Source organism: Ciona intestinalis, chromosome 9, assembly GCF_000224145.3.
Source record: "Ciona intestinalis chromosome 9, KH, whole genome shotgun sequence".
Classification (NCBI taxonomy): domain Eukaryota; kingdom Metazoa; phylum Chordata; class Ascidiacea; order Phlebobranchia; family Cionidae; genus Ciona; species Ciona intestinalis.
The window spans coordinates 6101197-6127657 of NC_020174.2; the positions used below are offsets into that span (position 1 = coordinate 6101197).

General features: G+C 39.1%; 2 protein-coding genes across 7 annotated transcripts; one reads left to right on the plus strand and one right to left on the minus strand.

The window, feature by feature from the left end:
* Nucleotides 1-949: 949 nt before the first annotated feature.
* On the plus strand, nt 950-10617 carry LOC100186276. The gene is made up of 8 exons (XM_002125928.5): nt 950-1416; nt 2304-2399; nt 2719-3603; nt 5910-6126; nt 6265-6418; nt 6733-6873; nt 7381-7573; nt 7827-10617. Exons 1-8 carry the CDS (start codon nt 1137-1139, stop codon nt 8882-8884), a joined length of 3024 nt encoding a protein of 1007 aa, XP_002125964.2. The 5' UTR covers nt 950-1136; the 3' UTR covers nt 8885-10617.
* Nucleotides 8928-25518, minus strand: LOC100183906 (myosin-11). 6 transcript variants are annotated; one of them, XM_026835772.1, is made up of 28 exons: nt 23755-25518; nt 23343-23381; nt 23171-23260; nt 22805-22873; nt 22625-22741; nt 22349-22516; nt 21885-22157; nt 21243-21449; nt 20758-20835; nt 20505-20672; nt 18275-18361; nt 17820-18026; nt 17397-17516; nt 17195-17332; nt 16940-17032; nt 16565-16684; nt 16043-16227; nt 15673-15793; nt 14143-15423; nt 14015-14065; nt 13547-13936; nt 13212-13268; nt 13012-13062; nt 12777-12956; nt 12340-12387; nt 11411-11475; nt 10711-10892; nt 8928-10469 (listed from the first exon to the last, which is right to left on the minus strand). In XM_026835772.1, the coding sequence occupies exons 1-28, from the start codon at nt 23944-23946 to the stop codon at nt 10402-10404; spliced, it is 4845 nt and encodes a 1614-aa protein (XP_026691573.1). In that variant the 5' UTR covers nt 23947-25518; the 3' UTR covers nt 8928-10401. The 6 variants fall into 6 exon arrangements, with proteins under 6 accessions (XP_026691573.1, XP_026691574.1, XP_026691575.1 ...); XM_026835773.1 differs by lacking the exon at nt 20505-20672; XM_026835774.1 differs by lacking the exons at nt 20505-20672; nt 20758-20835.
* Nucleotides 25519-26461: the final 943 nt, after the last annotated feature.

The following is a 26461-nucleotide window of genomic DNA, read 5'->3' on the forward strand; positions in this document are numbered from 1 at the left end:
GCGGGGAATAGTAGCGGCTGATGTATAGTAAGCGGGCATTATAATGTTGACGGTTGAATTTCTGGGAACTCTACTGCATTTAGTTGATTTCACTTGCAAATTGCACGGCACTTACTTCCTTAAAATGAAAGGATTACCGTTTGCGGCGCAATTACGTATTAAGTGCTACACCATATACTCTGCACTTGCATTTCCCCAAAGCACTCTTATGTTTCGTGAAAGAATACACGACAATTATCGACTTTCAACGGGCGCATGTGTATCCTGTCATCTCCAAGCGACGTTGCAGCTCTTACACCGTGCTGTATCATTAACATGTATTTTCTCAATTGCCCTGAAGGACTGAGAGCGATGTTATCGTTACCTGGTCGGTGCTCACTGCGAGAGCGGTGCCGTCCGCGGCGGCGCAAAACTTTTTGCTGGCTTCCCACCGCTGCCTTTTTCCTTTTCTGCGCCGCCGGATTTTACGTTACAATTCCTAGAATTCGCGCCGTCGAGTAATCGCCGGTAGATATTACTTAGACTGGCCATTCGTCCCACGCACGTTGCAGAGTGCAGGTGTTTTGAAGTGCAGTTGAAAAACGTAAAGTCGCGTTGCTATACGGCTTCAAACCAGAAACTTATTTTAATAATAATTTATATTAACGAAATATTGCGTCGTAGAGTTAGGGCCAATGCTTCTTAGTGCGTTGAGATTTAGTTGTAATACAGTGGTTGTGAGAAGTAACCGTCGAAATTTATTTTAAGCTAAAACCGCTTCTTATCGGTTAACGGTATCTTGTTTCGCCAACAACTTGCACGGGGTCGCACCGTCAGCGAGGGAGTTTACGCACATAAAGATTAAAATATTTAAAGATTTTGAAACGTGTGTATCTGGCGTGGCTTCCACCGTACGTAACAGATACATTACTTACGTAAAAAGTAACTTTTGATATGTTTTCCTTTTGAAATTTTATTTTTGCTGAAAATATTGCAGATTGTTTACGTTGCATTGGTCGTAACGCACTTGTTAGCGAAATGCGTTGCTAATAATAATAACTGCAGTTGCCACACGTTTAGAGAAGCGCCTGCAATCTAAGATCAGCTGATCGGCGGGCAAAGCACAGAGAACGTTGGAACAATCACGTTCTCGCGAAATGCACGGCGAGCATGCTATGAGGAGTGAGCCAAAGGCTGCTGCTGGCATGGAAGCGCCAGGGAAGCAGAACATTTGCGATAAAGCTGGTGTAGAAACGACAGGCCATTTGTCACCCAACTGTGCAGCTATGTATTGCAATCCTCAAAGGGTCGGAGAAAAGCAGAAGCTGCCAGGACCAGGAAACTTGATTGGGAGTTATAATTATCCAACCTACAACAGCAAACCGGGTAGGGGCCTTTCCTTCGATTCGGATAACGGGTTCGCCACTGAACAAACAGGTAGGAACTTAATGTTTCTGGCACCGATAAATACTTAACTTCTCGTTTTTCTGGAAATGTTTTGGTCGGCGTATTAGTCATATCAGTAAGAAACCTTCGAGAGCGTTACCTGGTAGCGCCGAGTGTAGGAATCCAGTTCCGCCCCGGGAAACGCGCTGTGGTGGCACGGATGTCACAATTTGTTTATCTGTCGTAGTTAGTTTCTGGAATCACCATGTCGATGGTCGCAATGTTGCCGTATTTGGCGTATTTGGCGGATAATCAGTTTATCGCTAAGTGATCTCCCCAATATATGACGTCGATTATAACCGTGGTAATGCTTAAACCAACGCATAATTCTGGGAACGCGTGTCATGGTACACAAATTCAAGTTTTCAGGGACAGTGTTAGAGTCTGGCTTTCATTATAGCAGGTGTGAACTCGTTTATTTTGGCCAAATTTGACACGATTTCGGTTGTGTTTTGCTAAACGTGCGCCTATTATGATATCCGCCATGATGATATAGAAGCCGGACTTAGTTCAACCATAGTGATTAACGAAGGAAATCTATCAATTCTCCCACCACTTCAATAGCACAGCGCATAATATACGGCAAACCCCTTGACGTCATATAGGCAAAGGTCAATGCGGTTCCTTACCGCAGCTACGAACAATATTTTATAAGAAAGATTTTTTTTCACCGCAAATGATTCCAAACCACGGAGTTTGTAAGCGCGATAAAAGCCGCTAAAATTCCAATATATTTTTGGTTGATTGTGCAAGGAATTGTTTGAAATACTTTAACCTTTACAATGGGTCATGTTACCTATATATTACGTATTAGATTCCCATATAAACTGTGTAAACATTTTCTAAAATTCAGAGATAAATAATTTTCGAAAATCCAGAATTGAGTTCGAATATTCAGACGACCCCGATGTCGAAGGTCGGTCAGCTTCAGCAAGTCCATCATCAGACGTCTGGCTTATGTAATGTGCCTCGAGGTGGGTCATTATTAATTCTACTCGTTTTATTGTAAGCTCGTAAACGTGATTTTAGGATACTAGGAATTATGCAATTTAGCGTAAGGCTTTGCATAACTTTTTGTATTGTAAAAACATATTGTCAAAGCGTTGCAGCAGATGCATTGTATATGCGTGGGTTTTGTGCAATTACAGCTGTGTTTTGATCCATATATGGTAGCGTTTGTGTTTATTTTTTTGTAAGGTACAAAAAAACGACGAAATATTTTCTTTTTAAAAAATAAAAATTGATACTTTTCTATTTTGAAAAATAAACGAAATAATTTTCTTAACATTTTAGAAATGTTAGGCGATTTTCAGCATCAAATGCAAAGACTGCCAACGACAAACGCGCTCTCCCCACTATTCAACCCAGAAGGAAACATTTTTGACGAAAGTTTTGACTTCGAAGACTTTATGTTCGGGCAGAGCGCTGGGGACGCCACTGTTAACCAGTTTGAACTTGTAGCAAACGGAGCCGATCTCAACTTCAACTGTGACAGCGGCAGATCGTCCAGTCAATCCTCGGCCGATAACAACACTCAGGCAAAAATCGAGAGAGATTTGGTGGACGAGGAGCAACTTTTCCGTACATTGTCCGCCGCAAGCAGTGGTGAAGCGGAACCAGAGAACCAAATAAACTCAAGCGAAATGAACAACTTTGTCCACCCAACTTCGAAGGAGGAACAAACCGATAAAGAAGCCCTAAACCGGGAGAGAGGGTACAGCTTAAGTAACGACAGTGGGGTGGAAGGCTGTAGTTACTTAGACGCAGCGTTTACAACCTCAAAATCTCAGGATTCAGTCTCAATCCACTTGCCCGACGTTTCCACGTTCAAACCGACTTTACCACAAATTACTCAAACACCCGACTCTCTAAGTGCAATCCAAAGCCATCACCAAAACTCCCATGTCCAACATACAACAGCCTCAAAAACGAACCGAATCACCACGAACTCCAGCTCTAATGAAGATTCTGGCTCTTACAAATCCGCATCTTCGGAAGATTTTAGGGCGAACGAGAGGACGGAGAGCAGAGACACTGACATCGGAGAAGAGGACGTTTACGGCGGAGGAGAGACCTTCGGAGCAACTGCGTATCCTAACCACCCGTTTAGCTTAGACGTGAAAAACGCCAGCAAGAAAACTGCGTACAACGAGAAGTGGGGAGTCAAAGTACTTAAAGGTTGGTCTTGTTAATTTGGTTGCGGATATTGGTATTGCTTGCGGGTGGGGCAGTTTATTTGCACGGATACGCTTGTTATGTTTGAAATTAAAACTGCCACAAATTCGTGATATCGCGTCTTAACTGATGCTAAATAGCACGCCGTGTATTTTCGTAATAATGCAGTAGTAATATCGTAAGCAAAACCACAAGAATTTCGCATGTTGTTTAAAGTTCTTGGTACAGATTTGCGCGATACACACCCCACAACCATTTCCGCGTAAGTTAAACAGGTTATTCCGCCTCCGTAACGTAAGAAAGCGAATTACCTCCGCTTATATAATGGCGTAAGTAACGTAAACAAAAGCTCGCTTCAAATTACTTGGCCAATCCACCTGCAGCACAACAATTTGCAAACAAACGTTAAAGGTCGCCGTGCAATTATTTGTTAGAAAGTCTTTAGAAGTTTGACGTTGGACGAGAGGTTATGTTTCTTGCTTGCGGTTCGTTAATGTAAACCTTCCACTTACCGCGCTTTGCACGCAAAAGTGGAGCAGGATCACGGACGAAGATCGGCCACAGATAATGGTCATGTCTGCTTACCACATAAGCAGTACGTTAATAATATTCCGTAACGTTATACACGTCGGGTTTTGGTACATCACTTCTGCAAAGGCGGTGAACAAATAGCGGTCTCATTATTGTGTCAGATCCCCAAATTGTGGTTCATGGGTAATCCGAAACAGCGCTAACAGTTCGCCTGCAAAAATATACTCCGTCAAATTATGGTTATTTCTGTAAGCTTTACAACCGTTGTCTGCAAAGTGTTGTTTTGCTTTGGAGGATTGTTTTGATTCGTAAACTTAATCGCGATTTTACCACATTCATTCGTATTGAAACTTTCGAATCAACGCCGGTAATTAAGAAACAATAATCCTTGAAAGCCATCAATGCAACGTGAGCAAGTACTGCAGTTTAGAAGCGTCCTTTCGCCTTGCAATAATTAGGCGATGTTAAAAGCGCCGGCGGCTTGCGAATTTATATTAACTACATCGGCAATGATCAGACGACCTGTTTTGATTTGTAGTGACGTTAATTGCGGGTTTACGTCACATAAACGACTGCTAACTCCCCACAAACAAATTCCCGCTATAAGATGTAAAAACCCCAACATAAATATTGAGGTTGTAATTAAATATTGTAGGTTGGGGCAAGATGGTTCATTTTTTTCATTTTGTTTTATTGTCTCATGTAGGAAACAAAGGTACATTTACAGAATTGTAGAACCGTAATCTCACGACTTAAAATTATTTTGCCTAATTTGTAAAAACACGATTAGAAAATATTGGATATTATATATGCTAACAGTATCCATCTTACCCCATGTGTAAGCAGTTTTACAAGTCGAATACATTGCATAACTTGCACCTTTACAATTACGGTCCGGTAAAACAAAAGTTGAACGGCGATATAGCTTTACGCATTTCGACGTAGTAGGCAATATACGTGCAGTTACCATTTTCCGAGAAAATCCTTTTAAATGTGTAAGCAAGCGTCCGAAACGTCGCTCGGGGCTTTGGCGCAAAGTAGACGTCGGAAACAACTGTCCATGTACCATGCCATCCATCAACGTTATTGGGGCGACAATCCCTCGCTTTCTAATTGACCATTCCCGGCGCCGGTCGCTACTTTTGAGTTTGACTTTGACTCGCAAATAACACGTTAGTTTAAACACCGCGCGTGGTTGCTTTCTAACCTACAAAGTGGAGATTATACACCAGGGGCGCCTCCGTGGGAATTACACGCCCTGAAATACTTGTTTTAACCATTCATGTTTACCAAGCTTCGATGTTATAACCTGTGACCTAAATTTTCGTTTTTTTATTTTTTTACATACATCCACCTTTTAATGGTTGAATATACCAGATCCAGCGCATGCGCAGTTTAAAAGTTTCTTGTTTATCTCTTTAAATAACCAGTAGGGTGGGCTAATATAAGACATCATGTTTTCATGCTGTTTAATCGCCTACTTGGTAGTCCAAAAAGAATATTCAAATCTTATACAGCCGTGTTATCACGACTTTAGAAAAGTTGTTAACTGTTTAAAACACAATGAAATATACGGGTCATTATGTGCTTAAGGTATCCCATCTCACCCCACAGTACTATAAATTTGTTTTCGCTACTATTTCTTCGCACACCTAATTTTAAAATAAGCTGCAAATAGATGTACTGTAGACAATGTAAGCACTCCCCACTGAACTATGTCGCGGGACATGTTATAGCAAGTAAGTAATGCAAAACAATTGAGAAATTCTCCTTTACAGCCTGGTGCGTGGAAGCGAACATTGGTGGGGACTTCGAGCGCTTGGGCGCCGATGAACTAAACCAACTGTTGGCAAGATTTTGGTCCGAAGTTCGCAAGTCGAACGGAGATTATTACGGAAGGAACAGTCTGTTCAATCTGCGCGCAATGATCAATAAACATTTGAAAGGAAAACCATACTGCGTGACTTTCGACATTGTAACTGATGATAGATTCAGGTAGTGATGTGATCTAATATACATTTCAAACCCAATGCTCTTGTCTGTATATCTACGGTGCGATGGGCCGTCTAAGTATTACAAACTGCGCCCGTTACGGCATCGAATGGCGATTTAAAATATTAATTTTCATAAAAGGACCTCGAATGAGAGACTTGAAGAACAACTAAAAATATTGAAAGGCATCGGACGAACCATCACACACAAGCAACCGATATCTATCGGCGACCTGAGAAAAATGTACGATTCCGGGGTTCTTGGTACTTCCAATCCTTTGGCTCTACTTCGAAAGGTAAACCAGCTTAATATAGTACAGTGGGGTAAGATGGGATACCGTTCGTACCCAAATATTTCCTAATCGTGTTTTGAACAATTACAAATGTAAGTCTGTAAATATTCTTCGAATTTTACGAGAAAAGAGAACGAAATCCACCTACTAGACAATTCCCACAAGAATAAATAGTTTTTTATTTATCTTAAAAAAACGTTGCACGGGTATTAAGTACTTGAGTAAAGGTGTTACATCTTATTTTCTATGTCACAAAAAGTCTAATAGTTTAGGTTGTAGATAGTTAGAACAAACTATATATGTATATTGTTTCGCAGGTTTGGTTCGAGGTGACGCTGCATTTCTGTCACAAGGGTTCAGAATCGCAGGAGAAACTCCGTAAAGACTCGTTCGATATTTTCCACGACCACAATGGTCGAAGGTACATTGCAAGAACCGCCCCTACCGATGCCGACGAGGTATATTGAATGAAAGAATAAGTGAATGGATGTATAACTTATACGTTATCCTTGCGTGGCAGGAAAACGACAAGCGTTATAACACGGGTGTTTTGTTTCATACATCTCGTGTCCGCTTAAGAATTTACTTTTTTCCTATAATATTTAGCTCAAAAATATTAGCAGCAAAAGAGTTAAAGTTGTTTAGTTTAAAATACCTCCAATAACATTAACGATATCGCCAAAGCTAATCTTATATTCCAAATCTGCACGTGTGTGAATAATGCTGCTTTCAAATATAGTAGGGTGGGGAAAGATGGGACACCTTTTCATTTTGTTTTCTTTTTCCATTTGGTAGTAAACAAAGAACATTTAAAGAATTATGAATTCGTATCCTTACAACTTCCACAGACCGTTGTTAATTCTTTAAAACACGATCAGGTTATTTGGGAATTATGTGTTAAAAGTTGTCCCATCTTCTCCCACTCTACTATATCTTTATAAAAAATAACAATTTTGTTCATATAGATTCGAATGTACGAAACCGGCGGTGATTTATGTCCCGTAAAAAGTTTCGAGTTTTACCTGAAGAAGTTACACGCACTGCAGCCCCGTTTGTTTCAACAACCTCGTCGCAAATCAACCCCTGATTCCCCCATGTGGTACGGGAAAGCACCTATCGGGGAAAAAGCGCTCCAACAAATGATGGCAAATATATCTAGTGAGTGTTTTACGTATAATACTGTGGGGTAAGGTGGGATACCGTTAGCACCGAAAACCCATATTCCCCGAACGTGTTTTAAACAATTAATAAGGGCCTTTTAAACTCGCGGGGCTACGGTTATATAATTCTATATATATTCTTTATTACTACTAAATTGGACGATAAAAAATATCCTATCTTATACCTCTGCCTACTTTACTGATCCCTTTCTATTCGAATAAATTGATTTAAAACCTTAATTTGTTTTCAGCCGCGTCCACTTTATCGAAGCGTTATACCAATCACTGTGTTCGAACAACCGCCTTGGAACAGTTCAGTAATTCCCGGCGAAAAGGCAACTCGTTAAAAGACAAATCCAGGAACCCAGGAGCTGGTGGGAGCGAGTCGTTTCCAGATGTGTTTAGTCACATTATCTCTCCGCCACAAATGATGTTTCAGCCTGTGTTTACTGGGAACCAAATGCACGGTGCTGATACACAGCCTATGAACGACCCGAATCGAGGCGGTAAAACTGCAGTCCATGTTCACCCTTACCAAGTATTTGACCAGCAGTTGGACCAAGCGTGTGCACAACAGTACAATAACGATATAATGCAAATGCAGAAGCATACAGACTCTGGGAGTTTCACATACAACGGGAATGGATACCGACCTGGTCAAAAGCGTGGGTATGTAAATGATATCCCGTCCTACCCCCCACCAGCTTACAACGATCGAGCAAACTGCATGCAGAGTAATATAATGTCACCACCACCGAAAAGAATCCGCTCTGAAGACTTTATGGACATGGACCCTTTCAACGCAGCAACCTACGACCATGGTTATCATAACTTTGATGTGACCGCTCTCCCGGATCCGGACGCCCAACAGAAGCAAAGGCATCGTTTTTTCGGCATCCCTGCAAGTCAACACTGTGAGAAGAAGCAATATGACAACGTACAGAAATGCTACAGCGATGACAGTGGGACTGGTCGTTCTCTTTTATCTCCTATTTCTATCACTACAATTCCTGGAGAAAACGAGAGCGAGACGAGCATGTACAATCTTCAAAACTCCGCCGCTCCGTTTTCAGAAACGATAGTTTCTTGTTCGTCGTACGGAATGATGGCTCCAGAATTGGAGCACGCGAAGAGCATTTCACCGTTGGACACCAGAGAGCATAATATTTACAAGAACTTTGAATATTCAACTAGTTTACATCCAATGAAACGAACGGTGGGCAGAGACAGAAGCAACCAAATAGACTCGTACCAAAACATGCATAGCATGCATCATCCTGTCCCTTCACCGGTCCCATTATCAATGTAGCGTATACGAACTCTATCTATGATACGCCTACATTTTTTCATAGCTTTTTTGCGTTGAGTCACGGTTATATAGATTCGTATTTTACCCGCAATTCAACACTCGTTTTGTCGATATTAGCTCAGGGAATGCAACTTACACCTCGTTTCGCTTGGAGCAAAAGTTTTATACAAAGAGATTTTACGTTTTTACCACTGACCTATCAGAGTAATCTTTACATATATATATATACTTTTTCTACCTTCCGCTTTTAAAAGATTATTTTCGTGCCTTACAGAATTTACGAGCATATTCTATATTCACTATAGGGTGGGGGAAGATGGGACACCTTTTTCTTTTAATATCTTGTCCCATTTAGTAGTAAATAAGGAACATTCAAAAAATTATAAAACCATATCTTCACGACTCCTATAGACTGTTGTTAATTGTTAAAAACACAATTACGATTTTTGGATATTTTGTTTTAAAGATGTCCCATCTTTTCTCATCCTATTATTTGTTACATTGTATATCGTTCATCGGACTATAGAGCCTTTATATACACCGGTATCGGCATGAAGACTTGATATACAAATTCTATGCGTCTTCTTTGCTGTTCCACTTATTGGCAATCAACGTTACTATTTTATCGCTTATGATCGCAGCAGTACCGTCTCTACTTATATTTTACGTTTTGCGTTAGTAAGTTTTATGAAGTATCCGTGTCTGTTTCATCGATGTTATTTTAGCCCCTCGCTTTGCACACACGATAAAATGAGATTAACTTAGTAAAACCCTGTGAGAATATAAATGTCAATTTGTTTTGCATCGATTCACTTGTGCTTGACGAAATTGTGTGCATCACATTTTAAAACGTATCTATTCAACAAATAACATTATTACTGTTATGCAATATACCAAATTGGCTAGCCGTATTCATTTTTTGTTAAAATTTTCCAAATTAATTACTTTCCGAAATGTTTGTTGTTTAATGTTGCTTTTCGCCACTGGTGCAAAATTATACTCGAAAACTTTTCAATGTTGTTCTGTCTTTTGGTTACTGCACTCTTCCTATCTTTCGAGCACATTTTATCAGACACACAGTGTATTCTTAGTCACGTAATGTATTTGCAAAAAAAACAGCCAACTGGTAGATAACGCTTAGAGGTAGCGGAGTAGCCTGTAAGAAATACTTACACGAGTAAATAACATTATCTTAAGAAAAAATCCTGAACGTTTTTAGCGAAATATTCAGTAAGAAAAATGCCTTTTTGAGGTATCGTAAATATTAAATTTGTTGTGAATACTATTCCCGCTATGCCACTGTGACCACCACCAAAATTATGACACCTTAGTTTCAATTTTTCGATATTTAAATTAAAACTGTTCGATGAAATAACTCAAAATCTTGGTTTTGTACAAGCGTTGTTATAACATATATACATGGCTATTTGGCACAAGTGATTCTTACCAAATAGTCATATTTGGTATAAAACGGTGCATAAATAAATATAAAATCGCAAAATATTTAAACGGCTTTTTCATCCTTCTGTCCCAGGTATAACAACGAACTTGATCGGGGACTCCGGTTCGTCCTTAATGTTTGATACTGTGGAAAATGTATTGTTTTAAAATTATACTGTGTTGTATAATATGGTAGCGATTTTCTGCATGCCTATGTTTTTATTGCATTTCACAAAGTATATATTTCCTGTTAAAGCAAATTTTAACTGATCTTTTCTTTTAACAAAACCTCTTGCTTGCAGATTACCTTTGATCAGTTAAATTTAACCAATCTTATAAATAAAAAAAAAAAACAATAAAAAAATTAAAAACAATGAAAAATTTACCGATCCCAATGATGAGTCCAATGACGATAGAAAGAAGAAGAAGAGCAAGGATCACCGCCATTATGACGGAGATGCATTTTCTTCTCGTGATCGGCTCGTCATCATTCTCATCACCAAGATGCTTCCAGATCTGCTTTGGGCAAACACACCAAGATGTTCCAAGACCCTCCAGCATACTGTGCCTGGTAAATAGCCCCATAAAAGTTCTTACTATTTTTTTAACTGCAATCAAATATATAATATTATATGGTAGAGGAGGGGGAAGATGAGACACCCTTTTATTTTTTTCTCTCGTTCCATTTGGTAATAAACAAAAAAAACATTTAAATAATTCTAAAACCGTATCCTCTCGACTCCTATAGACCGTTGGTAATTGTTTAAAACACGATCAGGATATTTGGATGGTATGTGCTGAAGGTGTACCATCTTGCCCCACAGTACTATATATATATAAAACAGGCAAGCTGTTGCATACTATAAAGTATAAACAGTTCAATATATTTTGATGATGTATTTTCAGTGCTTTTTGGGAAAAACAAAAACTTTGCTAATTTTATTCCATTATTTATTGATACTAATTACGAATAAATATTTAAGACAAACAACAAAACTGAATAAAACATTTTATAACTTTCTTATTTATTAAATAAAAATATTGCCACAGATTCTATATTGAAAAATATTGAAACAGATTCTTCACCTGCTTCCTCCCCAACCTGTTCCTGTTCTTCTCCCAGAAGAAGTCGCCCAATCTGATCCTCGCGACTACAAAGGAAATACAAAGTGGGTGAGTTTGCTGTTTACATAAATATAATAAATATTATTTGTCTCTTTAATTACCATAGCGAAGATTTAGAAATATATTAAACAGAAAAACAGGATAAAGCGACAGAACAACAGTTGTTAAAAACGCTTACAGTTGAAAATATGTGCAAATAATTACTTACTGCACGCTGAATATAGTTAAGTCGTCTCGCTACTCTATGCACCGTGTTCTTCTGCTTCCGGATCACCTTGCGAGTGTGTTTCTTATGCTTATGTTGCTTCTTACGCAAATTTTTTTGCCCTCGTCTAACCTCGAGGACGATGTTTTCGAGGTTGCTAACTTGTGATCGCAACTCCAAAACATCCTGAGAGACGTCTCCTCTTCTCCCTGATCCCTCTTTCGAGGTCCTCCGGTTTGCTCCTCTAGACTGCATCTCATAAACCGCTTCTCCGCTCATATTTTCGAATATCTATGCTCCGGTGATACCCTTCTCAATTTGCTCTCCTGTTTAAACTATCTAACTGCTTGCTTTCCGCTAATTAATGAGCGTTGACCGCAAATCGACCATTTGAAAGGCTTAAGACCTCGAAAACAATTCTCCACCACTTAACTGACTCACTCTGGAAAGGAAAACTGACACTCTCAAGTGGTTTGCTTGCTGCCTCCCAGCACCATAGTAGTAGCTGTGTGCTTAGAGCAATCTACTGTGGTTGTTTTGGCTTAAACTCTTTCTTAAACAATAGCTGGGCTGGAAAGAATTCCCTGAAGTGGTAAGTAACTGGTACTTGAGGACCCTACACAAGATTTTATCGAAACAAACAACGGACCGTGCAGGTTTAGATTAAATTTTCTACAAAGCTCACCTGGACTGGTGTGGTCTCCATGTCTAATTGGTTAAGGTCGCTTTCAATCTGTGTGAAAATAAGGTTTGACGTAAATGATGGCGTCAGAATGACCAAAGATTTTCCACTTTAGGCAATTAAGCCCGAGATAAACCCATCAACCTTTGTGTTTGAGCCTTTGGTATCATACTTCCACTTAGTATTTATATTACAAACTCAAAAAACACACCGAACAGAAATTGCCGCAACCATATTGTCCCATTTTGGTTGTATAAATTGTCAGCCATACAGAAAACAACATCAACAACAAAGTTACACACGTGGTAACCCGTAATTGGGCACGAGGTGTATGAGACAGAACACCCGTATTATAACGACTATTGTTTCCCTGCTACACGAGAATAAAACATGTTACATTTATCTATTCGAATAATGCGAGATACAAGTTGTAAACATACCGTGGTTATTGTCATTTCTCTGTCCACAGAAACACCTTTTCCTCTTTTATGTGAATATTGTTTGGCATCACTGGATGATATTTTGGATATGGCATCACTGCTGATAGCGGATTTAGAATTGGAAGTTGTTTTGCTTTTTGCATCACTTGAGCTCGGCCATGTTGACTTAAATAAACTTTTCTGTATACATAACATTGCTATTTAAACAATAATATTATATCTACACAAACTTAACCTTTTGTTTTCCAACATCCGTTTGTCCTGAGCTGGTTTCTGATTTGGGTGTCTGAAAAAATAATAAAAAATTTTCCTGTTATTTTCTACGCAATAAACGATTAAGTCATATAATATATTAATGTTACATAACCAAGCAAATACAACTCATTTATGTTTAAATAATTGCGTCAATAAAAGTATTGTTTATTTCTAACCTACCTTAACTTTGTTGGAGGGCAAAGTCTCCAATTTAATCTCTTCTTGCTTTTTTTTCACCTGTTTTAAAAACAAAGTAAAATGTTTCACTTATTATACATTTGCTATGAACCGATCAAAAATCAACTGCCGTTTTTTTCCTCATAGGCATTTTAAATGCTAAATTCACAGATAGAATACAAGATATTATTCTGATTTAACTATTTTTTCATTCATTCCCAATGAATGAAAACTATTTATCAGAATTTTGACCCATAGTTTTCTTTTGCATGTGCTTATACCACTACCAGCAATTTTTCATTGAAAATTGCATAACCACCATCTTGGTTTTATTTCACCTTTGAAAATTTCTCTTGTAACCAAGATCCAGATGATGTCTTTGCAACATGAGGCTTAACTGGTGGTTTTTCAGATTTGGGTTCAGCAACTGATATATCTTGAGCGACTTTTGTCTCCTTTTTGAGAATAGATTTCTTGCCAGTAATTTTCCCAGTGTTTGGTTGGGAAGATTCTGGCTTCACTTTTACAGGTTCCTTATGCTTTGAGAAACTCAAACTTTTAAGAAAGCTATATTTCTTCGTTTGTGTTTCTTTTTTCTCTCCCCCTTTGATTTCTAACAAGTCTTCTTTTTTACTTTTTTTCTCAGAAGATTTTAGAGGTGATGTCAGAAGCTTTTTATCTTCAACTGGCTTACGAGACCCAAATCCTGGTAGATTAAACCTTGGCAGCTGCTTGAAATATTCGCTTAAAAAATCTGAACAAAAAACACCACCCCAACCACTACACACCTATAAATTATTTCAAACCTTTTCTTTTACTTTTGTTGCTTGCTTTTTAGTTACAGAAGACTCTTCAGCCTGACAACAAGTTTAGAAATTAAACAACCTGCTAAAAAAACTTCTGCCACCAATCTACCACCATATTATTTAATTACCTTAACATTATCCTTAGCCCCAACTGGTTTCCTTGCAGAAGTTTCCTCTTTTAAAATATTATCTTTTTTTCGTGAATCACTCTCCAGATTTAGCGAATCCTTCTCTGTCAACAATGCTTTTGGATGTGAAACTGAGACACCTTTTTGTGAATCAGTTTTTCGCACTGTTACGGGTTTATTTTCTGCCATCTCTAATTCCTTGATTGAACCCTCCTTTGGTTTTGCAGGTGGCAACTTCTGCTTTGTTTCAATGACTTTTACAGCTTGTTTTGGTGGAATGGGCATTACCATGGTTGGTTCAGGCTCAGTCAAATAAATAGTTGCTTGCGATTGCAAACCAACTGTATCTGGCACTTTCTCTCCCCAGTGCTTTTTGGTGGCTTCTGTTTTCAATTCAACCTGTTCGCTTACCAATGGTTTATCCTCACTTAATAGCACGGGACTTGATGGAGGATGTTTTAAATCATCCAGAGATGTGACATCATCCAGGAGTATGATCATTGAATCTTCTTTTGAAAGAACATCTTCCAACTTAGGATTCTTTAATGTGCCTTTATTAGTTTTCAATTTAACTGAATCTTTTTGATCAACACTATAAATTGAAGTGCTTTTTTCGGTCTCCTGTTTTATACAAAAATCATTTTCGTTAGCCTGTTCTTCAATATCTACCTCTTTACCAAGTTCAGTATTGGTTTTCAGCAATGCATCACTCGCTTCAGATATTAAATAAGAACCACCGCCTTTTTCGCCATCATCCTTTACAACATGATCTTTTAAGCTTTGGTGCTCAAGTTTTAAACCTTCAATTGATCCAGCATCATTTAAAGCTTTCTCAACCGAATGATCATTCTCTATCTTTGCTTTAGTAACAGAAAAATCATTGGTAACATTTTCATGTTTATCATCCAGTTTTTCTGTGATTGTATGAGAAACCGACGCTTTTGTATTTATTTGATCAAGTTTTTCAGCTCTAACTTTATCATTGCATTCCACCACTGTTGTCTTAGTGTCTGTTTTATGACTTGAATCACAACCTTGGTATGTTGTATCTGTTGACTTTACAGGTTCTACAGTGAGTTGCACTTGTTGAATGGTTTCCTCTTTTTTCTCAACTTCATTTTGTATAGCTTGATCCTCAGTTGTGGCGTCGTTACCATTTAAACTGGGGAGACTTGCATTTGTGACCTCATCATCCAACATTATTATGACATCATCATCTGAGGGTATTTCTGGAACCAAAACGTGGTCGGCCACTGCCTCTGAAACTTCCTCTTGTTCTGGCTACGTATTTCAAAAAACAAAAGCAATATTTTTATTGACTTAAATTGAGCATAGGCTTGATATAGACACATGCACTCTGTCCATGTGTTTTTTTATGTGTTGTCTAATTTGTCGTACATAAAAAACAAACATATAAAATGAAATCATTTGCAAAGATACATTTTTCTGGTAATTTTTAAACGGCTGTGATTACTTTGTTCACATAGAATAGTTGCCACTGCCTAAAAATCAGGAAAAATATTCACCCACCTTTGGTGTCCCCTCCCCATTATAATGAAGAAGTTCCGTCATTCTTCTCCTTTCTCCTTCATTGAAAGTCCCATCCACCCCTGAGTTCTTCCTCAGTGATATAGGACTTACTTTGGGGCTGCTACAATAAAAACATAATTTTGAGCTCATTTTTCTATCTTGTTGCTGCAATGAAGAGTTTATATTATTGTAAAAACCAGTAAAATATAAATAAAGTCAAATATAATATAAATTAAAGAAAGGTTTCCAACTATGTACCCTTAGTGTTGATCAGAACACAAACTTATATCCATTAAAAGTTTGTTCATGTCATGTCATACATTGAAAATATTATGCAGTTTAAGATCAAAATGCCACAAGCATAGCATACCTTGGCATTCTCAGTAACTTTCTTTCAGAGTTTGGTTTGTTATTTTCAATCTCCCGTAGTCTCTGCTCCTCCGCTCGTCTCTTTAGTTCTTCCTCTTCTAACCTGTTCAACTCTTCTTCTCGCATTCTCTTCTCTTCCTTGTGTATCATTTTCTCTTCCTCCCATTTCCTTCTTTCCAACTCCATCTGTTTAAAACATCGTGCATAAATAAATTATATTTCCGCAACAATTTTTTGCCTGCAAACATCTCAATGTTGGTTACAATTTTAGGGGTTTAATTTATACCCGTTTAAAATTATATCCATCGTCAAGCAAGGCCTAAAGGTTTATGCTGCAACCATTGTAGAAACATGTGCTCTAACCCAGTGGTTTCTTATGTGTTTTCTAAGTTGTCTGCCATACATGAAAGTAAAACAAAAATAGAAAAAAAATCGTTTACAAAGTTACATATTTTTGGTAACTCGTAAACGAGTGTGATTACATTTGTTCATAAAAAAACATAGATACAATGTTTTGTTAAACCTTTTGCTTTGCTTTCCAACGCTCCATTTCGGCATTTTGAATCACAAGATCTGTGTCCATTATCTTCTTATTCATCTCCTCAATTTGCATCTCTAGGTTGGTAACTCTTGCATCTATAACCTGTGAAGATTGTTCACAGAAGTTGTAGTAAACGCCTACTCTGTTCGTAAACAGGGTTAAAGTGAAAGTAACGTGCATGGTAACCCGTAACTGGCACGAAGTGTATAAAAGAAAAAATAATCACCCACAAAGTAACATACTTAGTAACTCCTAAGCTAGCACGATGTGTTTAAAACAGAACACCCATGTTATAACAATTGTCGTTTTCCTGACACGGTAGAATAAAGCAAGTTACATTCATTCATTTAAACTTACAAATTCAACTTCCTCAGGAATTTCTGGCCTTTGTTCTTGTAGCTGTTGCTCAAGCTCAGCCTTCAGCAAAGCCATTTGCATTTCAAGGTCCTCCTGAATAAATCAATAATACAACACCCATTACAAAGCGTAATATATGTTATAACTGATATGTGTGGACATGGTAATCGAAACATTTAAATATTGAAACTAAGCTTAAGCACCCAATGTATATGTTTCTATATGGTGTGTTCATTAGTTTAATATCCCTTCTACCTTTAGCTGCTCCTGTTGTTTCTTTGTTTCTTCCAAGGCTTCCTGATGTGCTGTATAAGATGAAGGAGGAGAGAGACTTCCATGATAAGTGCTGTGGTTGTAATAAGATATCTCCTGCGGTTGCATCATCCCTTCATCCTATAATCAGAATCTTTAGCTATCTGTTTCACCTATAGTTGGATATCTAGTATCGGCCATCTACCTGCAAGCTGTCGCAGTAGGCACCTTGTGTAACAGCAGCGGCCGTGCCATTTTTCGGGTCACCCAGTATGAACAAGGGTGCATTGCCTGGTAATACATCAGTTGTTTCACCTGATGCAATCTGAAACAAAGGTATTGTAATTTTAAACTTAACTCTGGCCAACTTTGACCGAAATCTTAGGTCTCATGGGCTTTCTCGCTGTAGGACCTCACACATATAGAATAGAATATGCATATACAATGTTGGTAATGGACCAAAGCTGGTCTAAATCCCAGATCCCATGGTGTGACTCACTGTAAGACCTCCACACACATTGAATATAAGTTTTAACTTTTTTGTTCAACAACTACCGAAAAGTTCTTATATTTATCCATCAAAACTTGCACACAGTAACCCCTTTAACAGATACGACCTCACCCATACCCTGGTTGTTCTCTTAAGTTCCATTCTCTCCATTTCTGTCTCTTTCAACTTTTCATTGGTGTCGGTCATCTTTTTATCCAACTCATCAAGTTGCTTCTCAATCTCCCCGATCTTTTCATCAAACTTTGATCCGACCTCGTTTGTCTCACTTTGCCTCTTCAGCTCCTCACTCAGGATCTTCCGGAGGTTGATTATCTCATCTTCCATCTAAGAAGATTAGGATAAAGATTTTGTGTGTGATGTTCAACTAATCTAAAAATTTTTCAGTATCGAACAATGTATTTGTCAGGGGTGACAGAAATCTATATGTATGCTAATCTTAAAATACACCGTTTCACCTGTCCCTAGACAAGACACTTTACAGTATACCATAATGATGTCTCGCAATATTACAGTAGGCCTATAGCATCAGTCACACTTTAATACCCTTCATTAGAATATCTGTAAGCCCCCACCTGTTGTTGTTCTTTAACAAGTTTATTGGTCCTCTCATCATTCTTCTTTTTCTGTTCGGCCATTTTCATTTCTTCCTCGTAGAAATGCTGCAAAAAGTGCCATAGATTTATTTCAACACAAACATAAGCAAATGTGAGCTTGAATTGTTTCTACAGATGTAAATGAAAGTATGAAAGAAACAGCAATCACCAATGAAAAGAAGCGATAAGAATGACCTCAGCAGCAAATATAACTATCACTATGATCCTCCTGTTACTAAATGCATGCAACCCTTCCAAATGACAAGGTGTGCATTCACCACCTTGGGTGATGTGACTTCACCCTAACCATGCTATCAACCTTTGCGTCTTCTTTTTCATTTCTTGTCACATCAGCTTCCTCAGCCAAACCACCTTGGTCCAATGTAGTGGCATTGATGCTAGCTGAACTGTTGTTACATTTAATATCATTGTCTTCCAAAGTAATCTGGTCTTGGTTTTGAACATTGTCGCTTTGAAAAGGTAGTTTGTTTATTTCTCCCTTGTCGTTATCTTTTTGTTCTTTATTTTCATCAGATGCAATCATAATTTTATCATCCTTATCTTTATCTTTAGTTGTTTCTGGTACTTGAAGAGGACTTCCTGGTGATATTAACTCAGAGTCAGAATCATCATTGCTTAAAATACTTGGCTGGATTTCAACTTTTAAATCAACTTTATTTTCAGAATCGCCACCTCTATCAGTCTGTTTAAGCTCTTGTTTCACGGACTTCTGAGACGTGGGGATTGTTAAGGACTTCGTGTCTCCATTCGTTGAAGACAAACTTGACATTTTGCTTCTCTCTCTACGAAGGTTAAGCTTGGTTCCCATCTTTTTCTGCAAGTTTTTCGCCAGTTGCCAGAAAGAACTTTTAGATTTTTCTGTGGGTGACAATTGCTGCTCCGACGCCGATTCCTCAGCTGGCGCTGCTTGCTGTTTTGCGATATCCAGTAATACAGGTTCGTCTGATTCCTTGGCCACAACATCTATAGACATAGGACTATTGAACGAAGCATCCAACGAATCTTCTCCAGAATTAGAGCTATCGCTTGTTTCGCCTTTGATGTGTGCATCATGGGAAAAGGTTTTGAAATCGTTTTGATTACTGCGATCACTTTTGACATCAATGTCGCCAACGTTTATAGTGGTTGGTTCACGTTCCTGTGAATTTATCCGATTGTCTTTCATTTTTAAGTCTTCTTTTACCTAAGGTATAAAACGGTTTAATACGATGTCTAATGAACGAGGTACGTAGGTTACAAATGCCAGATTTTACCTTTACGTTATCATTTTGCTCCGTATTAGTTTGTGGCGTATCCCCAGTGAAGAGAGAATGTTGCTTAATTACTTCAGGGGACATAGGTGGACTTCTACACACATCTTGTGCCTTGTTTGGCTCTTGTTTATCTTGCGGGTAACCATGTGAAGTGTTTCGATCGTCAATCTTTTCTCTTTTTGGAGAAAACGCACGTTCCGCCTCGGCTTCGCTCCTGCTCGCAAACGCCACCCTTTTTCCACTTCTCCTTTGCTTTCCAACTGATGTAGCCGAAGACGCCAGAGATATGCAAGGACTGACAGGCGATCTTATCCTGCTTTGACTTGTCTCCTTCATTGAGGAAATGTGTTCCGCCTTCAACGGCGGCAACTGCTTGGGCGAAATATAAGGTGGACTTAATCCTGTGCTCGTCTGATCCGATGTGACATCGTCCACTTTACGAATGTTTCTCGGAGAAAAATGTTGTTGTTGTGGAGTTGGCCGCGATTCTACGTTTATTTGTTGTGGGTGGCCGTACTGCTCACGGGTCGTTTCTTGGTTCTGTACTCTTGGAGAAGTCACTCTCTCTGGGATAAAACTTGTTTCATGATTCTCCGCAATGTTTCTATCGTCTTTGCGTGCGACCACTCGCGGTGCTTCGGCCCAACGCTCAGATTGAGTTCGATTTTCATTGCGTTCTTCTTTATCACGTTTTGGGGGCGAAGTCGGCACAAAAACGTCGTCGTCTTCGTCCTCAGCAACAGTGCTTACCGCGTCAATGTTCCGCCTCTGTCGTCGCGACATTGGTAAGCTACCCCGGCGTTGGTACATCGCTGCGTCCATGTCATGGTATAGCCCTCTTCGTGATCGCTATAACCGGCATATTATAACATTTATTATAGATGTGTAACCCCCCACCACCGTTATTATTGCATAACTAATACCACCGCACTTACAGATCCTTCTCTACTTTCAAGGAAACGCCTGCGACCCTGTCTAGATATAGGAGGCACGGAGGAGCTTGCATTCGTAAAGGGAGACTCCAGTTTATCCGGATACGCATCAGGTACTTGTTGATATCTACCACTGGTGTTGTACGTTGGTACCGTGTTGTTAGGTTCAGGCTATAGCAAAGCGGAGGTTAGTAATTTGCCTCAGCTTATAACGCATTTCGTGTTAGCGTGAATTGGTATAACTATCGTTAGCTACCCTGTTATAATCGTGGATCGGCATCTCCTTTTTCGTCCATGGTTCGCCAGCATGTTGAGTTCTCCTATCGTATGGTGCCTGGGGAAAAAGCTAATCCCTAACACGACGAATACATAGCATAATTTGTTAGCTAAAATACCATATGTAGGCGCGAACAATGACATGTTTGATATTTCACTCGTCAGAAATTATCGTGCGGAAATCATGTTAAAAGTAAATTCTTCATAAAATTCTTACACGACTGAGATATACAAAAAGTAAACTAAATAAATGGAATTATCCATAAAGTCTAACCCAGTGGTTTCCTTATGAGTTGTCTAAATTTTCAAATTACCCACAAAGTTACATACAAACTCGTAAGCGGGTATACGTGGTGTGTGAAACAGAATACTCCTTTTAAAAACGTTCGTTGCCCCGCCATGCGAGGATAAGTTTTCTTTTATTTATTCATTCTTAGATAGTTTTCTACAACACGAAATGCTTACCCTGTTATTAGGAGTTGGGTATCCGTATTGATGAGGTTGAAACTCATGGTGGTGGTGGGGTTGGTACTGCAGTGGGCCGCCGTATTCTTGGGAATATCCATAGTTGTGGAATGCCCCCGGATGTTCTGGTGGATGTTGGTATGGGTTTGGAGGGTAACGCGTATTCCGCCGGTCCCAGTACTGGCCGTATGTGCCATCGTTCGAAGGCTGCGATTAAAATGCGTGTAAATGCAAATACTTAAACGGCACGCCAACGAAAAATCAAAATTTGTGTATATAGATAAGTACCCTCAAATGTGATTTAAAGGTACCACTAAAGTTTCAAAAACGCTTTCAAAAAAGTTTCAATTTTTTTTTTAATTCCTGTTTTCGTTGTTTGAAACTTTGGTGGTATAGCTTTACGTTACATTTGAGCATCTTATACATAAATTTAGATTTTTCGTTGGAACTTTTATTTGTTGTATTTCTGGTCTTCTACAAGCAACATGCTTCAATGCGTGGATGGATTTCCATTCCATCGCATGCTAAATCGCCGCTTTAAAACCAACTATGGCCAGCTATACTGCCTAATGCTGCTTCCACCGCTAATCTACATGAGTTGTGCGTGATTGATTCCACCATCACTGTACATGGTCCCCTAACCTCCATGTTATAGCCGGGGTAATCCCTCTCTCGATGCGACCGATCGACTCTTTTAGGTGGTGACCCCCGCAAATTAGAGCCCTCATCCCGGCCGCGACCCGTATAACCCCGGGGGTCGGAAACTTCTTCTGGGTACCGACTCTCCGGCGGAAAGGCTTGTCCACGTTGTGCGTATTGATACGCTGGTTGGTAAGGGACTTCAGGCTGGTTGTTGTAACCATACCTCGACCACTTTGACGGCTGTTGGTTCTCGGTATAATGAATGCCCGGTTTCTGTTTCCAACAATGTGAATTCGGCAGTTAGCTTCGAATTTTAAACTTAGATAAAGCGCAAAGTGTAATTAAAACTATGAACACCCGTTTTCCTACCACGCGAGGATAACGCTATACATTCATTAACAAATAACACAGACACTTTATATTTTTCTAAACCACCACCGTGTAACACCTGGCTACCACAACACCTGGTGCTGGTTGCCATAACCCGTGTACGGTTTGTCCCCGTTTTGTGTACTGTAGGCCAGACTTCGATGGTTTTCCGTGGGTGGTCTGTCGTCTGTTGGTTTTAAACCGCTGTCATTCTGCCTGTCGTCCGCGTTTTTCCAACGATCATAAAAATAGGTGTCGAGCTCCTTTTAACAAATCAGGCTGTTTTAATTTTGCTCTCTGTTCAAGCTATATCTAATCTAATGCGCAACAAAATGGCCGCCATTTTGTTGCATCACCCGCTACTAGCCGACCTCTTGCATTCTTTGTCTCGACTCTGCTCTTGATCGCGCTCTAGCGGACTCTGGCATTTGCTTATAAACGTCCTGTGTTGCCGGTTCAGCAGGCCCATCGTTAAAATACGCGGACTGCTACAACACGAAACACATTAATGTCAGGTGTTTGTAACTTTTATACAATTCTTAACAGCTTACCTCGTATGCTGGCGTTCGTCTTCTTGACTTTGACATTTTTTGCCACTTCCACTGCAGCGAGGTTAGATGCTAATGAAAAGTCAGTTATTTTATAAATTATTAAATGCATTTGATTTTTTGTATAAATTATATACAACAATAGTTGCATGAATAATATCTCATTTTGTTGCATTGCCATGTTATATATATATATATACTTAACAGCCACGCTTTTTATATATAGCGTATTTTGAATCCCTCTTTCGATTTTAAAATAATATGACCTTCGCTGTCGTGTTCAGAGATGCCAAATAAATACTCTGTAATAAATGCTAATAACGTACATAATGCGTCCCATAGAATCGGCCAAATAACAAAGTCACTTACTCTTTCATTTCGTTCCATGACGAAAAGATCAAGATTCCCTCGCACTTTTCGCCAACGATAATTTGAATCGGTTTCGTACATTCCTGTGAACTTAAGAAACAAAAATCATGTCGGTTCGAAACTTGAAACTACTCATTACACTATACGGTGCCTCTTAAATTTAAACACTTACTGCAGTAGAGTTATGATGCTCGCCGGTTTCCCCCGGACTCTGTAAACACAAGAAAAACTATTTATTTGAAGATCCGCATTTATTGTAATTTAGTTACGTAAAAATAATCACTCACAAAGTTACATATGTGATAATAACTGGTCAGCGGGCACGAGGTGTATGAAACAGAACAACCGTGTTATAACGACTGTTGTTGCCCCACCATGCAAGGATAAATAAGTTACATACGTGGTAACTTGTAAGTGGGCACGAGGTGTATGAAACAGAACACCCGTGTGATAACGACTGTCGTTGCTCCACCACGCGAGGATAAATCAAGTTACAAATTCATTCATATATTCCATAAATTTATTTGTTCATTCATTCATTCATTTATTTATTCATACTTTTACTTAAGTTTAACCGAACTCACGTTCATGTTATTGTAGCCGAATCGACTATTTTGTGCTGGCGAGTCGGTTGCGCCCACTTGCCCCGGTAGGTGAGATATCGGGAGTTGTATTTGAGATTGGTTAGGTAGGTGTTGTTGCTGGTGGCGGTGTTCGTCCCTCACAAATGTAGGATAATGGTATGGGTTGGCATGGCGTGAATCGCCGGGTTGCATTCTTTGAATGGGAAACCAGAGAAAAAAGCTTGGAGTCGCACACTTAGTTACTAATTTGGTAGAGTTATTGCTACGCTATTTTATGCTATATGAAATCTGTATAGGAAAATATGATAGTAGTAACACTAGTATAGAATGCGATAAATTTCGGGGTTAAATAAATTTTCGGTGAATATTTAAACCGAAGTGTGATTTAACGACTGTCGTTTTGCTGCCCATATTTCACTTCTCTTTCGCTGTTTTAATCTGATCTTCCTTATATACTGTGTTGGAGGAGATAAATACGATGCATGGTATTTTATAGCAATCGAAATCAAATAGTTTGAATCCATGTGAATTCGTGCGTTTTGATGAAATTTTGTACCCTTTATAAAAAGGTATCCGATTTTTTGACTATTCTGCTGTTAAAATAGACGCTACCGAAGACTGTATTAAATCCGTAACCCACTCTGCTTGTTATATCGCGAATTAATCGAAGGACCTTTACGAAAACCTTTTTAAATCTCGTCAAGTTCAATTCAATAAAGCTACTTTTACTCATTTAAGTGTCGTTGCTATGTAGATCAGATTCTACCGTTGCCAAGATTTTAGGACCACTGAGGTATTTTCGGCTTTCCACGTTCCCACACTAGTTCTTAACTTTACAATACGCTTACGAAATACAACTTAGCCAGTACTTTCGCCTTGTAACAGTCACAAGGGCCCTTAAAAAGTTATTAGCTCCAATTTCCAGCGATTAATAGAAATTCTTAAGTGCAGCTGAGCAACGCAGAGTGTCGATTTTCTCCCCTGTATTTGTGAGTCAGTGCAAAAACAATATTGTGTCATTGTTTTAAAAGTAAAACAAAACTCATACTTTGCGTCATTTGGAAATCCCTTCGCTTATTGTCCACTTGAAACCTTAAATCCAATATCCTGTAAATTCAAACCCTCCACATTCTAGCACGTCACAGAATCTCCGCAAGTGTGAGCGAAACCCGCTGTTATGTTTCAAATCATTCACCATAAGTCAATATCGACTATGACAGTTCAGCTCTTGAGCTACTCTTTACCCTAGCAACAAAACACCCCTCGCGTATTTTTCAGGTTTACAATTAAAATACAGCCCATTAAATCCGGATCAAACCCCGCATTCCCCGCTACTCGCCACTGGAAAACAGGGAGCGTCGAAAAACCTCCGAACCGGCTGTGCTAACACTCGAGCTAGCTGCGTGGCTTCGGACAGCCATTGATCGCGTGCTAGCAATAACTTTTCCACATATAAGTGATTGTCACAATACGTAGCAAATTCGGCGTGGTTGCGGTGGGCAAAATTTAAAAACAAATAATTTTGACTTGTCTGTTTGCTAACACTTACTATAAAAAACAGTAACAGGAAACGTGGGTACTTACACATTAAATCCCTTTATCAAAATCACGCATTATAACAACAAACAGCCGCTTTCATAATAATCCATTTTAAAACACTACTAAAATTTCGAATACTTTTCGCAATGGTGTTTGTTAAATGCTCTAAATAACTAACCCGTACGGTAGGGTATTAGACCGTATCCCCACGACTTCCATATACCGTTGTTAATTGTTTAAAACACGAATATTTGGACATTATGTGCTAAAGGTGTCCCCCCAATACTATATAATATTTACATTATTAGATTGCGGTACCAAACATTGAAAATTTAAAACGTAAAAACCGGATATAGCGACAAAACGATTAAAAACCTTTAAAGTTAAAAACATATAAACTGATACTCCAATAAAATGCTTAAAGAAAATACTGAATATAGGTCTCAAAACTCTTAAAGGTAAAGACATATGTTTACAGATAGTTCCTACTCGATATGGAAATTCTGCATTAAATGAGTGTTCTAATCTGCAAAATGCTGGTTTATCATTACACGGTATCCTAACTTTCATGTAAAACCTAAGCTGTTCGTCAAAACAGGTGGTTCGTTAACGAATTCCCTATACGCCCACTTAAACTTCAACTTGGTCTTTGTAGTGTGCAGACAGACAGACAAATCCGAGCTTTGCTAATCAGCACTACAAGGGAATCGGTTAGAGTTAAAATCCAACACAAAAGGCCTACCAGAGATATGCGTTAATTGCCCCTACCCGACACAGCGAAAGTTGAGGCTCCAGTTCGCCCCTTAACTTATCGATCTGCACTCAGAGAGAGGTACGAGTGGCGACACTCTCGTTTACAGAATTTCTGGTGGCGAACACGACCCACGGAAATTGCGGCGACCTGCTTTGGAATCCTGGCGAATAGCCCTTAACGTCCATTCGAGTGGACCATGCGTGCGAAATCGAAAAGTGTTTCAGTTAGGAGAGAAACCACAGTACGCGACCACCAGGATATCTTCAAATCTTGTTTACTACGAAACCGTGTAGCAATACTATTATGAATGTAACTTATTTATCCTTGCAGAGCGGGCAGCAATAGTCGTTATAACACGAGTGTTCTGTTTCATACACCTCGTTGTGAAGTTTGTGGTTCTGCTCACGACTAAAA